Consider the following 15,001-nt stretch of genomic DNA (forward strand, 5'->3'; position numbering starts at 1 on the left):
GGGAATTCCTCATATAAGTCATTCTTCCTAAATAGTGCCCTGTTACATGAATGACCTTGAAGGGTATATAGCTAAAAAATGTTGCTGATTTCTTTAAATGAGGATTCAGAAAATTTCTCCTGTCACAGTCTGACAATTTTTATTTACTATGACTTATTTTTTTTTCTTATGAGTTATGTTGGCTTTCTAAATTAACTAGTTTCCTTTTTGCTTTGACAGATAATTTTTAAAAATTTATTTATTTATAAAATTTATTTATTTATAAAAATTATTTATTTATAACATAAATAAATTTATTTATTTATTTATTTATAAAAATGTATTTATTTATAAAATGGAAACACTGACAAGACCATAGGGATAAGAGGGGTACAGTTCCCACCACCATCATCTGTCCAGGGAAGTCTAGTCGGCATCATGTTAGCATCTGGAACCTAGTGGCTAAAAAAGAGTTATCATATAAAGCCATACAAATTGTTGATTAATCTGACAACCAGACTTCCCTGGACAGACAACCCCACCAATGTGTCCTGGAGCTCTGCTTCCCCAGAGTCCTTCCCTACTGGGGAAAGAGAGAGACAGGCTGGGAATATGGATCGACCTGTCAATGCCCATGTTCAGTGGGGAAGCAATTACAGAAGCCAGACCTTCCATCTTCTGCACCTCATAATGACCCTGGGTCCATACTCCCAGAGGGTTAAAGAAAAGGAAAGCTATCAGGGGAGGGGATGGTATATGGAGTTCTGGTGGTGGGAATTATGTGGAGTTGTGCCCATCTTATCCTATGGTTTAGTCAATGTTTCCTTTTTAGAAATAAAAAATTAAAAAGAACCCAACAAACCAAATTGTCTTTATTAATTTTTGCCTGAGCCTGACATCTGATATAAAGGTGGATACAAGTTATTGTCTGGGGAGATAATGTCATGGCTGGAAAAAAGGCTAGAAAGGTGGATCAGGGAAGAGAGTAGCTTCCAAATATGGGAAAAGTATATAAATTTTGTTGACTATAAACCCCACTGATTGCAAATAAAGACAACTTTGAGATACCATCTCACCCTTGTGAGAATGTCTTAACATCAAAAAGGACAGCAGCAACAAATGCTGCAGAGGTTGTGGGGACAAAGGAACTCTTCTACACTGCTGGTGGGAATGTAAATTGCTCCAACCTCTGTGGAGAGCAGTCTGGAGAACTCTCACAAGGCTAGACATGGACCTTCTACATAACCCAGTAATTCCTCTCCGAGGGATATACCCCAAGGACTCCACAACATTCAACCAAAAGATATGTGTACACCTCTGTTCATAGCAGCACAATTCGTAATGGCTAAAACCTGGGAACTTTAATTTTTTAAGAAGCTCTAGGTTTACAAAAAAAGTGAGCAGAGAATATAGAGCATTCCAACATTTGATCATGTATCCTAGTTTGTACATGCATAACATTCCCCAGATTCCCATTTAATAATACAACCCCCACTATTTCATTCATCATTTTTCATGGACCTGTATTCTCCCCACCCACCCAACCCACACACCCCAGAGTCTTTTACTTTGGTGTAATACTCCAATTCCATTTCAGGTTCGACTTGTATTTTCTTTTCTAATCTTGTTTTTCAACTTCGGCCTGAGAGTGAGATCATCCCGTATTCATCCTTCTGTTTCTGACTTATTTCACTCAACATGATTTTTTCAAGGTCCATCCAAGATCGGCTGAAAACGGTGAAGTCACCATTTTTTACAGCTGAGTAGTATTCCATTGTATATATATATACCACAACTTGCTCAGCCACTCATCTGTTGTTGGACACCTGGGTTGCTTCCAGGTTTTGGCTATTACAAATTGTGCTGCCAAGAACATATGTGTACACAGATCTTTTTGGATGGATGTGTTGGGTTCCTTAGGATATATCCCCAGGAGGGGAATTGCAGGGTCATAGGGTAGGTCCATTTCTAGCCTTCTGAGAGTTCTCCAGACTGTTCTCCACAGAGGTTGGACCAATTGACATTCCCACCAGCAGTGCAGGAGGGTTCCTTTGACCCCACACCCTCTCCAGCATTTGCTGCTGTTACCTTTTCTGATGTGTGACATTCTCACAGGAGTGAAGTGATATCTCATTGTTGTCTTGATTTGCATTTCTCTGACAATCAGAGACTTGGAGCATTTTTTCATGTGTTTCTCTGCCTTTTGGATCTCTTCTGTGGTGAATATTCTGTCCAAGTCCTCCCCCCATTTTTGGATGGGGTTATTTGTTGTCTTGTTGTTGAGTCTGGCAAGCTCTTTATATATGTTGGTTATTAAACTCTTATCTGATGTATGGCATGTAAAGATCTTCTCCCATTCTGTGAGGGGTCTCTTGATTTGGGTAGTGGTTTCTTTTGCTGTGAAGAAGCTTTTTAATTTGATGTAGTCCCATAGGTTTATACTTGCCTTAGTCTTCCTTGTAATTGGATTCGTTTCATTGAAAATGTCTTTAAAATTTATGAGGAAAAAAGTTATGCCAATATTTTCCTCTAAGTATCTGTTAGTTTCTGGTCTAACATTGATCCACTTGGAATTTACTTTTGTATTTGGTGAAATACAGTGATTCAGTTTCATTCTTCTGCATGTTTCAACCCATTGTTTCCAACACCATTTGTTGAAGAGACTCTGCTTCCCCCATATAATAGTCTGGGCCCCTTTGTCAAAGATTAGATGTCCATAGGTGTGGGGCCTCATTTCTGGGCTCTCAATTCTATTCCACTGGTCAGTGTGTCTGTTCATGTTCCAGTACCAAGCAGTTTTGATGACAATGGCCCTATAATACAGTTTGAGATCTGGCAGTGTGATGCCTCCGGTTCTGTTCTTTTTTCTCAAGATTGTTTTGGCAACTCTAGGTCTTTTCTGGTTCCAGATAAACATTTGTAGCATTTGTTCTATTCTCCTAAAAAATGTGCTTGGGATCTTGATGAGGATAGCATTAAATTTGTAGATGGCTCTGGGTAATATATTCATTTTGATGATGTTAATTCTTCCAACCCATGAACATGGAATATCTTTCCACTTCTTTGTGTCTTTTTCAATTTCTTTGAGTAGTGACTCATAATTTTCAGTATACAAGTCTTTCACTTCTTTGGTTAGGTTTATTCCTAGATATTTTATTGTTTTTGTTGCTATAGAAAAAGGAACTAATTTCTGGATTTCAATTTCTTCTAACTTAGTGTTTGCATAGAGGAATGCCACTGACTTTTGAATGTTAATTTTATAGCCTGACACATTACTATATTGCCTGATGATTTCCAAAAGCTTCTTGCTGGATTCCTTAGGTTTTTCCATGTATACTATCATGTCATCTGCAAATAAGGAGAGTTTGACTTCTTCTCTTCCAATCTGTATGCCTTTAATTCCTTGCTCCTGCCTGATTGCTATGGCAAGAACTTCCAACACTATGTTGAATAGTAATGGTGATAGTGGGCAGCCCTGTCTAGTACCTGATCTGAGGGGAAATGCTTCCAGTTTTTCACCATTGAGTATGATGTTGGCTGTAGGTTTGCTATATATAGACTCCACTATCTTCAGGAATTTTCCATCTATTCCTATTTTTTGTAGTGTTTTGATCATAAAGGGATGTTGTATTTTGTCAAAGGCTTTCTCTGCATCTATTGATATGACCATGTGGTTTTTGGTCTTGCTTTTGTTGATGTGGTGGATCACATTGATTGACTTACGTATATTAAACCAACCTTGCATGCCTGGGATAAACCCCACTTGGTCATGATGAACAATTTTTTTGATATACTGCTGTATCCGGTTGGCTCGAATTTTGTTCAATATTTTCGCATCTATGTTCATCAGAGATATTGGTCTGTAGTTTTCTTTTTTGGTTGTGTCCCTGTCTGCTTTTGGTATCAGGGTGATGTTGGCTTCATAGAAGCTGGCAGGGAGTATTCCAGTGTCTTCAATCTTCTGGAAGACTTTTAAAAGTAGAGGTATTAGTTCTTCTTTGAAAGTTTTGTAGAATTCATTTGTAAAACCATCTGGTCCAGGACTTTTATTTTGGGGGAGATTTTTGATAACTGTTTCAATTTCATTAGCTGTGATGGGCCTGTTCATGTTATCCACTTCCTCTTTACTTAGTTTTGGAAGTTGGTAGGTATCTAGGAAATCATTCATTTCTTCTAGGTTCTCTAGCTTGGTGGCATATAGTTGTTCATAGAAGCCTCGCATGATATGTTGAATTTCTGCAGTGTCTGTTGTGATTTCTCCTCTTTCATTTACTATCCGATTTATTTGGGTCTTCTCCCTTTTTTTGTTTTGTGAGTCTGGCTAAAGGTTTGTCGATTTTGTTTACTCTTTCGAAGAACCAACATTTACTTTCATTGATCTTTTGTATGGTTTTCCTATTCTCAATGTTATTTATTTCTGCCCTAACTTTAGTAATTTCTGTCCTTCTGGTTGCTTTAGGATTCCTTTGTTGTTCTTCTTCTAGGTCTTTAAGATGTGCAATCAGGCTGTTTATTTGTGCCTTTTCTTGTTTCCTAATGTGTGCTTGTATAGCTATGAACTTCCCTCTTAAGACTGCTTTAGCTGTGTCCCAAATATTTTGATAGCTTGTGTCTTCATTTTCATTGAACTCTCGAAACATTTTGATTTCTTCCTTGATTTCCTCTTTGACCCAGAAGTTGTTAAGAAGTGTACTGTTGAGCTTCCACATTTTGGCACTGTTACTAATCTTTTGTTGATTGTTAAGTGTTAGTTTAATTCCACTGTGGTCTGAGAAGATGCTTGGGATGATTTCAGTGCTCTTGAATAGGCTGATGCTGTCTTTGTGGCCTAACATATGGTCTATCCTTGAGAATGATCCATGTGGATTTGAGTAAAATGTGTATTCCAGTTTCTTGGGATGAATGACTCTGAAAATGTCCAATAGTTCTAGTTTATCTATCTCTTCATTTAGCTCCCTTATGTCTTTACTGATTTTCTGCCTGGATGATCTGTCAAGTTGAGATAGTGGGGTGTTGAAGTCCCCTACTATGATTGTGTAGCTGTTAATATATTGCTGTAGTTCTTTCAGTAGAAGTTTGATGTATTTAGATGGCTTCTCATTGGGTGTATAGATGTTAATAATTGTTAAGTCCTCTTGATTGACTGATCCTCTGAGCATTAAGTAGTGTCCATTCCTATCTTTTTTAATCTTATCTATTTTAAAGTCTATCATGTCAGATATGAGAATAGCTGTTCCTGCCCTTTTTTGTGGGCCATTGGCTTGAATGATAGTTTTCCATCCTTTCACTTTAAGTCTGTGTTTGTCTTGTTGCGTCAGGTGAGTTTCCTGTAGACAACATATTGTTGGGTTGTGTTTTCTGATCCATCTTCCTACTCTGTGTCTTTTAATAGGTGAATTCAGGCCATTGACATTTATTGATATCAAAGACTGAAGATATTTTAACGCCATTCTTGTAGAGTTTTAGAGTGTTTTGATATATGTCCTATTTGTGGTGGTCTGGTTGTTTATAGGAGACCTTTCAGAACTTCTTTCAGGGCAGGCTTGGTGATGGTTGCTTCCTTCAGCTGTTGCTTGTCTGAGAAGGTTTTGATGCTTCCATCTAGTCTGAATGACAATCTAGCAGGATATAGTATTCTTGGCTGAAAGCCTTTCTCATTGAGCACTCGATAGATATCTTTCCATTCTCTTCTGGCCTGTAGTGTTTGTATGGAGAAGTCTGCTGCTAATCTTATGGGCTTTCCTTTGTAGGTGACTCTTTGTTTTTCTCTTGCAGCCTTGAGGATCCTTTCTTTATCCTTATTCCTTTCCAATCTAAGTATGACATGTCTTGGTGTCTTTAGGTCTGGGTTAATTCTGTTTGGGACCCTCTGGGCTTCTTGAATCTTTATGTCTTTGGTGTTGTCTAGACTAGAGAAATTTTCAGCTATTATGGCCTGGAGAATGCTTTCTTCCTCCCCTTCTCTTTCTTCCTCTGGTAAGCCAATAATGCGTATATTGTTTCTTTTGAAGTCATCCCATAGGACTCTGTTGTTGTTTTCAGCATCTCTTAATCTCTTTTTGAGATCTCTTACTTCTTTTTTAGTTGTCTCTAATTCATCCTCAATCTTGCTAATTCTGTCTTCAGCCTCATTGATTCTATTCTCTCTGCCCTCTACTGCTTTCTGGAGTTCATCTATTTTGTTGCCCTGCTCTGATACTGTTTTAGCTTGTTCAGCTAGTTGCCTTCTTAGCTCAGCGATTTCAGCTTTCAGCTCTCTAATAACCATGAGATAATTAGAATTTTCTTCCATATTCTCATTTGTTGTTCCTGCATTTCTGATTACAATTTTTTTCAAATTCTTTACTCACTCCTGTTATTATTTCCTTAGCTAATGTTTGGATGTTGAACTCACTGTTTTGTGCTTCACCCTCTGGAGGACTTTTAGTTGGACTCTTGTCCTGGTTCGAGTCTCCAATATTTTTTCTTGTTGTTTTAACCATTTTATATAAGTTAACAGTTTTTTCAATCCCTGAGTTGGAGTTCAGTGGTGTAAAAGCCCTTTTTTTTTCCCCCTGTAGGCTATGGGAGCCTGAGGGCTTTTAAACTATCAATAGGCTTCTTAGCTTAATCTCTGACTCCTGACGAAGAGATAAAGCAGGGTGTGGCAGAGATAATCCAGTGGTTATGCAAAGAGACTTTCACAGCCCCTCAGCTATGCCACCGAGGTATAGGTCTTCTGAGTTTCCCGGTTAGATCTCTGTACCCTGGTGTCCCTCCCTGTTGCTGCTCCAGATTCTGAGGGTAGTAGCAATGGAGACTCAGAGTTGCACTTGGTGAGTCTCTGGGGAGTCCTTTCCTCCCTTCAGCTGTCCCCTTGTTGGTGGAGCAGACTGGAGGTGGTGTCTCCACTGACAAACTGTCGAACTGTTAGCAGTCACTTAATCTCTCCTTAGGCCCCTCTCTCCTCTCTGTCACCAGCCACACGTGTTTGTACTCATGGGTGATTTACTGGGTTTCTGTGGTCATTCCAGTCCTGTCTTGTTTCGGTCCGGGTGGTCTCCTTTGGTATTCCTAGTTGATCCGGGAGAGGAGAGGAGAGGAGCTCGTAGCTCCGCCTCCGGAAGTCGAATGTCCTATGTGTTTCTTTTCTATCTTTCCCATAGAATGATTCTTGAGGGCAGGGATTACATCATTTTCATCATTGTATCTACCATACTTTCTGCAATGCTGTGCAGGCATTTAGTTAGTGTTTTTCTTTGCCCTTTCTTTCTTCCTTCCTTCCTTCCTTCCTCCCTTTATCCCTTCCTCCCTTCATCCCTTCCTCCCTCCCTTCCTTCCTTCCTTCCTTCCTTCCTTCCATCCTTTCTTTCTTTCTTTCTCTCTCTCTCTTACTTTTTTTTCCTTTCCTTTCTTTCTTTCTTTCTTTCTTTCTCTCTTTCTTTCTTTTTCCCCTCCAGGGCTATTGCTGGGGTTAGTGTCTGCATTATGAATCCACTGCTCCTGGAGGGTATTTTCTCCCTTTTGTTGCCTTTGTTATTGTTATTATTATTGTTGTTGCTGTTGTTGAATAGGACTGAGAGAAATTGAGAAAGGAGGGAAAGACAGAGAGTGAGAAAGATAGACACTTGCAGGCCTTCTTCACTGTTTGTGAGGCGACCCCCCTGCAGGTGGGGAGCCTTGGGCTCAAACTGGGATCCTGACGCAGGTCCTTGTGCTTTGCACCATGTGTGCTTAACTCGCTGCGCTACCACCCGCCCCCCTCTTTGCCTTTTCTTTTTTTCCTTTTTGCCACCAGGGTTATCAGTGGGGCTTGGTGCCTCACAATGACTCCACCATTTCCGGTAGCCACTCCCCCCCCCCTTTTTGATGCGGGGAGGTAGTGGGAGGGAAAAGGAGGGAGGGAAAGGGAGAGAGAAAGAGAGACACACCTGCAGCTCTATTACACCACTCATGAAACGTTCCCCTTCCCAGACCGGTGGAGACTGGACACTTGACCCTGGGTCTTCATACATGGTAATGTATGCACTCTACTGGCCGCACCATCACCTGACCTTTGCATTCAATTAATTTTGAGTTAAAGCTTTAATAAATATTTAATGAAAATTAATTTCCCATAATGTCAGAGTGTATCTGTACAAGTGCAATGCCCTGAATACAGGAAGAATGCACTCAGTTTGCCATTTACTACCATGCTTAGTTGTGTGTAGAGTCCATAGTTTAGAGCAGGCATAGTTTTAAAGGGCATCTACAGATTGGAGCATATCTAAAAGATAGTAAATCAGCTTGGTAAGTAGATGTCATGTGGTCTGATTGCAAGCAATGTTGAGCTTACAAAGGAAGACTATAAGGGATGTGCTGATTTTCTATAAAGATCTGATGGAAGGACTGGGCAGTGGCACACCAGGTTAAGCTCACAAAGTATGAAATGCAAGGACCAGCATAAGGATCCTGGTTCAACCCTCTGGCTCCCCACCTGCAGGGGGTTGCTTCACAAGCAGTGAAGCAGGTCTGCAGGTGTCTTTTTCTCCCCCTCTTTATCTTCTCCTCCTCTCTCAATTTCTCTCTTTCCTATTCAATGGGGAAAAAAAGTGACCACTGGGAGCAGTGGATTTGTAGTGCCAGTACCAAGCCCAATTAATAACTCTGAAGGGAAAAAAAAAAAGACCTGGTGGACAAGTATATGAAAGAAGGAACAGATTTGGCTGTCTAATTGCAAATGGCAGAATTAGGACCAGAAAATGGAAAATATAAGGAAAAGTCTTTCTTAAGCATCTCATGGTCCTCAGTGAGCTAATATACTTCATATATATGAGTGAATATTGATTCTTTCATGTGGGACTGCTTATGCTGCAAGAGAGAGATGACCCAGGAACCACGTTCGTGGCGGCAAGGCAATACAAATCTTTATTCATCCTAGCACCCCAGAGTCAGGCGGTAGCACACCTGGTTAAGCAACGTGATGCAAACCACAATGGCCAGCGTCTGCCTCTCAATCTGAACACCTGCCCTCCTCCAGCTTGGGACACGGAAGAGACAAGACAGAAATGGAAGTGGCTTGATAATACCATACATTAGAAAAGGGGCGGAGAAAGGCAAAAGGGGCTGGGAATGGTATGGACCTCCCCAGCAACTGTTGCTAGAGGTTCAACTGGTAGGATTAGCAATACCCTGTCAGGGAATTAGGAAGGAGACTTTTATTCATTTGTAAGACAAAGCAGAAGATTGATATGTAGATAATAAAAGGAATGCAGGGTGGAACAGGGTTAATGTTTTAAGGAATGCCAGCTCCTGGAGGCGGGAAGATGCAGTGTTTTGTGAGGCAGGGAAGCCTTATTTGGCAGGTGATCTTTTGAGGTTCCTGTGTCCCCCCCTTTTCCTCAATACAGAGAGAGACTCCATAGAGAGAGAGAGACTAACAGGACGGACTCACCTTTCAGGTCAAGTCCTGCCAGTCTCCACCATATCCCCACAGCCTCCCTACACATTCATTACTTAAATAATGGAACTGAATGTAACTTGAGTGACTGACTTTAGAAGATGTATAATACCCTAAGTCCAAGATAAAAAAATTCTAGAAGTTGCAGTGAACAAATGGGTTCAATGTAAGGAGACTATGATAAGCTAATTCTAATTAATATGCCAGACAGCAATTATTATTTTTATTTATTTTAAAAAGGAAACATTAACAAAACCATAGGATAAGAGGGGTACAACTCCACACAATTCCCACCACCAGATATCCGTAACCCATCTCTTCCCCATAGCTTTCCTATTCTTTATCCTTCTGGGACTATGGACCCAAGGTCATTGTGGGATGCAGAAGGTGGAAGGTTTGGCTTCTGTAATTGCTTCCCACTGAACATGGGCGTTGACAGGTCGATCCATACTCCTAGCTTGCCTCTCAATTTCCCTAGTAGGGTGGGGCTCTCGGGAAGCGGAGCTCCAGGACAAATTGGTGGAGTCGCCAGAAAGCAATTATTTACAGGTGTTAACTTGACGATTCATCTCAAAGGGCTTTGCCTTAGTGATGAAAATGTTTCTGAAGACAACAGATTTTGACAGATACAAGAGTAGGAAATCACCCCGTATCAGGTCTTTAAAACAACTTAGAAAAGTGAAAGAATTTTGCATTGGCTAGAGTAGGCTGAGTATTGTAGGCAATGGGCCCAGATCCTTAGCCTATATAAACTGAAGTTTGCCGGGATAGCCTCGCGGGCAGGAGAGAGAGACGACCAGGGACTCATTCATGGCTGAGCTGGGAAGCAGTATCTCTTTATTGACAAGTGGGAATGCAGTTCAACAATCTAATCTCTTCTAATCACAACACAATTCTCTCCTGCCTCTCTCCTGAGGCGGAAGAGTCAGGAAAAAGAAAGTACTTACCATAGGGGGCGGGGAGAAGGAAAAAGCAGAAACCAGTGAGGATTAAACCAATGTCCCAGAGGCAGGGGGGTGCTTAGTTAACAGTGGTTATGTAAATAAAATACAGTGCCAAGCAGGGGGGATTAAACCAATGAAACAGGGGCAGGGGAGACAGCATAATGGTTATGCAAACAGACTCTCATGCCTGAGGCTCCTAAATCCCAGGTTCAATCCCCTGCACCACCATAAGCCAGAGCTGAGCAGTGCTCTGGTGTTTCTCTCTGTCTCTCTCCCTCTGTTTCTCTCTGTCTCTCTCTCTCTCTCTCTCTGCATCTCTCTCAAAAATAAAATAAATAAAAATATTAAAAAAAAAACCAATGAAACAGAAGGGGTCTTAGAAGCATACCAACAGAAGTTGATGGTTGGGGTGGAATGAGGGCAAAGCACATACTCTTGAAGGACTATAGAGGGGAAGTAGGATGACTGGGAAACAAAGTAAAGGAAAGCCATATCAATATTTTTTGGCATTTCTATGGACTCCAAATGGGAGACATAGTCTAGAGGTGGGGAAGCTGAATCAGAAGAGGACTGGCTTGCCTACATTGATCATGAGGTATTTGATGTGTGCTCATTGGAAAGGCTATTGGCTTAGAGTTGAACCCACATTTCACAAACAAGTACATGATTTCAAAGTCATCTAGCAGAGACCTCAGGAAGCACTGATGTTAACCCACTACCTTTGGATTGAAGTAATTTCAAAAGCTGGTCTCCCAAGTCAGCTCTCCTCCTCCCAGCCCCCGCCACCTGCATCTCAAACATTTTTCTGTTTGACAGAACTTTCTTGGCTCCCTCTGAACAGTCTGATGAGGAGGCTGGAATGTGTATGAAGGAGTAGAAGGAGCAGCAGACAGATGAAAGCACAGTGAGCCATTCTTGGCTTCTGTAAAAGCGCTCCTAGTTTTCTGCATGTGTGCACAAGATTCCATTGAGCACTAAGCTGGGATCATCTATCAAAAGACCTGAAAATTTTAAATACCAGCAATTTTGTCTAGAGGTCAAGTTTCAGAGTTTTGACTGTATTTGGAGTGTCTGCATTGGGAAGCTATACCATGGAAAAGGCAAGACTGTCATGTGCCAATTAGTCTTGAGGATGAGCAGAAAACAGAAGACAACCTACTCTGCAAAAGAGGAGTTGTTAAACAAAGAAGCAGTCAAGCTGTTTCTTAAATTCATTGTAAAAGTTTAGGCTTCTTAGCAGTATATTAGCATTAGTGGAATTTGTGATGCTAATGAGAAAATGTTGCCTGTCTGATTTAAATACGCTTTCTTAGACATAGCAAAGTGGCAAAGACATGATGAGCAGTTGCATAGGTTTAAAATAAGACTTCAGCCACAAAATGAAAGCTGTATCACAAGATGATATCCATGCATTATCTTTCACAGCTTTAATAATTTCATGGCTTTAATTAAATCTCAGACAGATTAGTTTAGAAAAAGCTGTTTTATTTTAATCTGGGAATAAAAAGTCCTTATCCTTAATTTAGTTTTAACTTTACATTTCAATCCCTTTTGAAATACTGTGTCTCATGTAGTTGCATCTCTTTACAAAGAATATCTATGATCTTGATATTTTCAGGACAAAGTACCTCAGGTCTTTCCATGTGTTTACTAATATGCAAAAAGAAAGCACTGTAATTTTTTTAAATTTATTAATCTGACCATGCTTCACTCTCAGGAAGAATAATACCTTTTATTCTTTAAAAATATAGTCAACTCAATAATGGACCTGAGGAGATAGCATAGTGGTTATGCCTGAAGCTCTGAGGTTTTTGAGCTGTGCTCTGGTTGGTCTTTCTCTTTCATTAAAATAAAATTTAAATATTTAAAATAATAATGAACTAGTGAAGATTGGCCATAATATGACAAATCTTTCTTGCTTATTTATAGCTATATGACTAGTGCAATGTCATTTCCTATTTTCTCCTTTGCTTGGTTTCTAGGACTCCAGTCCAGATCCAAAGATCTTCTTTTGCTCCCCTAGTCTTCATTCTCTCCCAGTGAAAATGTGACGATTGTTAGGTGTTGGACTTGAACACATGACTTATGACTGAGATGTCCTTCATATTGGACCATTAAACTAGCAGCACATGCACAAAATGACTGACATGAACATTTTTATCAGATAGCAACCAGTGATAACTTTGAACTTGACAAATTAAAATTACAGTCATCAATATTGCAACGTAGGGCCCACAAGATAGCTCACTTTATGTGCACAACTCAGACTGCAGCCTGGCCTCCACTGCACTAAAGTAAGCTTTTGTGCTATAGTTTCTCACTCACTTGCTTCCCTGTTTCTATCTAAAACAATTAAATAAAAACAAAATTAATATTGTAATGTAGTTATACCTTTCTGAAAATGATTCCCATGAATGCTGCCTATCTGAATCTAGATCTTACTGTCTCCCACAGAAGACGTCATGGACCAGAAATACTTCTGACCAGATCCTAATAGGAATGGACAGGGGACAAAATTCATTGATACCTCCTTTCTCCTTTTTCTGCTAGGATACTGACTCAAAAACCCTAAACACTTGCCTTTTTAAAAATACTTTAAGAGGCTCACAGTTGCCACAGTGAGAGTATGATATAGTATAGTCACTCAAGAAGTATTGACTTGTTTATTTACATGGTGGGATAGTTATAGGAGACGAACTACTTCTTAGCATTACCTCAGCAAAAAATTTCCACAGGGAAAGGCATGCTAAGGCTGCCTTCCCTTAGAGAACAACATTAATAAGTACTGAGGTCACAATTTAAGTCCTGTTAAACTAATAATTGAGAGTTTCTCATTACTATTATTATACTTAAGGACTATAAAACCCAGACCAGACTGTTTCAGTTGGTCTGAGTCAGCCATATGTAAGAGCAACTTGGCCATATGCTCCTTTTTCAAAGAACTTTATTCATTCAGCCCCAGGCTCAGAATTTGATAACATGTTTTCTATGGACATTTTTTCTCTTCACATCAAAAAATATTGAAGAGGAAAATGGGGGGGGATCTAATTACCCCCATATGTATACTCAGATCCAACCAAGTTGAATTACTGGTAGTTTCTCTAGGCACACAAGCTGACTGCTCTCTACACATATGGGCAGAGATGCTCCTACAAAGCCCCCCTCCCCATCTAGCTTCTCTGCTTCTTAGACTTCCATCCATTTATCCATTTTTAAAAGCCCACCCAAATGTTTCCATCTCTCTGTGTGGGCTACTATATTTTCAGTTAAAAGTTAAATTGTTCCCTTCCCACTGTGTTATTTTGAGGTCCCTTCCATAAAATGCCTGGTGTTGCATGGTTTTGTGTAATTTATTTATCTTTAACAGCATGGGACAGCACCTTTGTATCTTTATTTTTTTAATTTTATTAACTTTATTTATTGAATAGAGACAGCCAGGAATTGAGAGGAAGAGGGAGATAGAGAGGGGGAAAAGACAGAGAGATAACTGCAGCATGGCTTCACTACTTGTGAAGCTTTCCCCCTGCAGTTGGGGACTGGAGGCTTGGACCCAGATCCTTAAGCATTGTAACATGTGCACTCAACCCCTTCCATCTGCATCTTTATAGAGATCCTTAGCAGTGCCTTCTATGTGATAGGCATTTCATAAGTATCTTGCCTCTGGGGGATTAAAAATTAAACATGTAGCAGAATTAAAGAGGAGTAGATACTTAAATATCCCTGTGCTCTTTGTCCTACTCTTGTCTGAAAGAGGATCAGCATCTCAAAGCAGGTCAGAAGTCTATAGTGTATATTTACTTGGGGCAATAAAGCACTTGACACTTTTTTTCATTGGAAAAATTTTATTTGATTCAATTCCTTGTAGGGAGGGTAGGCGTTTATACTCAGCTGTTAGACTTCTTTGAAGTAGTTTTTCCACTCATCTTTTACCTGATTGCTGCTGTCTTGGACAAAGTTAATGTGCTAATTAAAAAAAAAAAACACTTTTTTTTTTACAGCCCCTGCTATCAGAGGTTTTCCTTTTTTTTCCTTTTCCCTTTCCTCTCATTCTCCTTTAGTGAGTGCTGCTTCTTGCTGCTTAGTCAGCTCTGAGGCACGACAAGCCCTTGCTTTTACTCTCAGTGTTGTTGGGGCATCTGTCCTTGGAGCAGCCTGGCTTCTGGGTCTGGGTCTGCCGGTGTAAGCGCTCATTCTCTTTCCTGCCTCTGATTGGCTCCTCGTGGTCATGTGCGGGCCTAGGGGGTTGGAATTCTGAGTTGTGGCTTTTGGCACTCCTTTTTCTTTTTAAAAATCGCTGGGTCTGTTGAGCTCTCTGCTGGGCTTGGTGCCTGCTCTTTGACTGAGACTGGAGACAGACCAGACGGAAACAGCCACCAGGCAGACTGAGGTGGCATAAATAGAAAATCTGCCGAGATGTTCAGTCAGGGACCCAGGACCCCAGCTTCAGGCTGCTACTATCTAAATTCCATGACACCCGAGGGCCAGGAGATGTACTTGCGGTTTGATCAGACTGCGAGACGCTCTCCTTACAGGATGAGCCGGATTCTAGCACGCCATCAGCTAGTGACTAAAATTCAACAAGGTGAGTTTGCCGGTAGAGGAAGGCTGTTGCTAATCTGATTTCTCTTGGCTCTCTTTCATGCTAACCCAGCTTTAAAAA

General features: G+C 40.5%; 1 protein-coding gene and 1 long non-coding RNA gene across 7 annotated transcripts in view; one reads left to right on the forward strand and one right to left on the reverse strand.

Moving 5' to 3' along the window:
• The window catches only part of LOC132538640 (uncharacterized), a 915,711-nt gene that overhangs the window by 480,134 nt on the left and 420,576 nt on the right, over window positions 1–15,001 (reverse strand). The gene's annotated exons all lie outside the window — the stretch shown is intronic.
• STARD13 (StAR related lipid transfer domain containing 13) overlaps window positions 1–15,001 on the forward strand; it is a 576,918-nt gene that overhangs the window by 347,565 nt on the left and 214,352 nt on the right. The window contains exon 1 of one of the 6 annotated variants that reach the window (XM_060191636.1): window positions 14,626–14,923. The exons of 4 other annotated variants lie outside the window; for them this stretch is intronic. In XM_060191636.1, coding sequence (XP_060047619.1) covers window positions 14,755–14,923 — 169 coding nt within the window. In that variant the 5' untranslated portion in view covers window positions 14,626–14,754. Of the gene's footprint in view, window positions 1–14,625; window positions 14,924–15,001 lie in introns of those variants that run through there. One more of the 6 variants, XM_007520284.3, reaches the window with a different exon arrangement.

Source organism: Erinaceus europaeus, chromosome 5, assembly GCF_950295315.1.
Source record: "Erinaceus europaeus chromosome 5, mEriEur2.1, whole genome shotgun sequence".
NCBI lineage: Eukaryota > Metazoa > Chordata > Mammalia > Eulipotyphla > Erinaceidae > Erinaceus > Erinaceus europaeus.